The sequence below is a fragment of the Meleagris gallopavo genome, chromosome 8, assembly GCF_000146605.3.
Source record: "Meleagris gallopavo isolate NT-WF06-2002-E0010 breed Aviagen turkey brand Nicholas breeding stock chromosome 8, Turkey_5.1, whole genome shotgun sequence".
NCBI lineage: Eukaryota > Metazoa > Chordata > Aves > Galliformes > Phasianidae > Meleagris > Meleagris gallopavo.
Genome location: NC_015018.2, coordinates 10,793,475 through 10,795,392, shown reverse-complemented (window position 1 = coordinate 10,795,392; position 1,918 = coordinate 10,793,475). Strand labels below are relative to the sequence as shown.

The 1,918-nt window shown below is 56.1% G+C and overlaps 1 protein-coding gene across 1 annotated transcript in view; it reads left to right on the top strand.

The window, feature by feature from the left end:
• The first annotated feature begins 5 nt into the window (after positions 1-5).
• UNC5B (unc-5 netrin receptor B) overlaps positions 6-1,918 on the top strand; it is a 28,866-nt gene continuing 26,953 nt past the window's right edge. Inside the window, exon 1 of the mRNA XM_010714303.2 lies at positions 6-87. Within this exon, the coding sequence (XP_010712605.1) occupies positions 6-87 (82 nt within the window). The remainder of the gene's footprint in view (positions 88-1,918) is intronic.

Here is a 1,918-nt window from a genome sequence, read left to right as displayed (position 1 = left end):
CCGCCATGCCGCCGGCCCGCCGCTTCTTCCTGCTCTTCCTCCTCCTCCTGCTGCCGCTGCACCGTCGCTGGGCGCTGGCCGCCGCAGGTACGGGGCTGGAGGGCTCGGGGGCAGTGGGGAGAAGTTGTTTTTTGGGGAGGGGGAGAAGGACGTACCTTTGGCTGTGCTGGCAAAAGTTCGCTGCGGTTTGGCTGCGCTCAGCACTGCGACTTCGTGGTCGCGGGTTTCGGTTCGTGTTTCCTGTGGAGCTTTGGGGTGGGGGGCACCGGAACCCACGTAGCTGCACCCCGAGAAGGGAGTGGGGCGGCCGCGGGTTCCTGCGCTCCTACCAGGCGATTCTGTTTTATTCTGTTTGTTGTTCCGTAGTCTTATTCCATTTCATCCTGTTTTTTCCTCCCCATCCACAAAAACCAAACCGGTCCCATCCCTGTCCATGACACGGCGGGTTGTCGCATCCCCCCGGGTCAGACAGGCAATCCTTCAGGCAGGGTTTGATGTTACCTTCTTTCCAACCTGGCTGTTGGTGGCTGAGGAGCTCAGCGATCTTCTTTTTTTTTTCTTTTTCTTTTTTTAATTATTATTGTTTTCTGTTTTTCCGCTATGGCTTTTCAAAGTTTCCTGTGCACAACCCAATCTTGTGATTGAGATGCACTTGAAATAAATGCTGCCCTTCCGTCGGCAGTCCCTGCGCAGACAACAAACAGGCATTGCTCCTGCTGCCCTCTCTCGTTAGCACTCCTCTGATCCAGCTCAGCCTCCACTATATTTATATACACGAATGTGTGTGTGTGTATATACATATATATATTTCTATATATACATTTCCCCCTCCCTATAGCTCACCAACACCTCCTGAGGTTGGTGGCTCCAGGAGGCTGTCACTGTAGGTATGGGAGCTGTGAGGTTGCAGTCTGTATTCAATCTTGGGAAGAGAGGGGCTCAGAGCGTGCTGTAAGCCTGAGTCTGTCCCATGTGCAGGACTTGAAAGAAAGGAGGCTGGGAGGGAAGAACAGGTTGAGCCTGCCTGGGTGGGCAAGCCGTCTTGGGGGCATGCTGTGGGGATACAAGTGCATCGTCGGGTTTTGGATGGGATGGATATTGCAGGCGGTGATGCTGAGATGGGTGCTGATTGTCCTCTGGGTATGGCTTTTCTGTGCTGGTACCTGGAGAACATACTGGAGGGAGGCAGCTGGTGGTGTGCGTATCGTCCCTACTGTCCCTAAGAGCTGCGATTCCTGCATTGGCACCGTGGGCAGGTGACGGGGGGCTGCCCGAGGACCTCTGCTCAGGTCCAGGCCTGGGGTGCAGAGGAGCTTCTGCAGTGTTATCTCCTTGTCCCTTGGCTTTTCCATTACAGAGGCTCCTTCCCTTCGCCCCATCCCTTTGGGTTTGCAGTTTGAGAGCCGAATTCCTGTCCTTGCTCAGTGCCTGCCACCTCCGTGGGGACACTCGAATTGCTCGTGGGGCCCTTTGGATCCCATCCGCCCTGGTCTCTGCTTTGCCTCCCTGTGGTTTGCTGTCATTTGCCTTGTGCAGGCACTTTGCTTGTGAGCCAGCTGACAGCCCCTGCACTACGGGCAACGGGCATGGTGCATCCTGAGGTGCTGTGTGGGATCCTCCCCCCAAATCAGAGCTTTTACCCATACAGCACCATGGAAGTGGGGAGCCGGTGGCATCAGAGTGACGCGGCTCCTCACATCCAGCTGGAAAAACAAAGTGTGAGCCGCAGCAGCGATGCATCAGTGCTGCGAAATGCACAGCGTGCAGGGAGAGCCCCCAAAAAGTTGCTCCGATGTCGCACCCACCCCTAAAGGAATGCTCTTGGCGAGAGAAGCTGAAGGCAGCTCCCTCCCTCTCCTGACGGGCGCTTAGCACGGCTCAAACGGGGCCGTTTGGAACGCGGCTGTGTAGCTGCTGT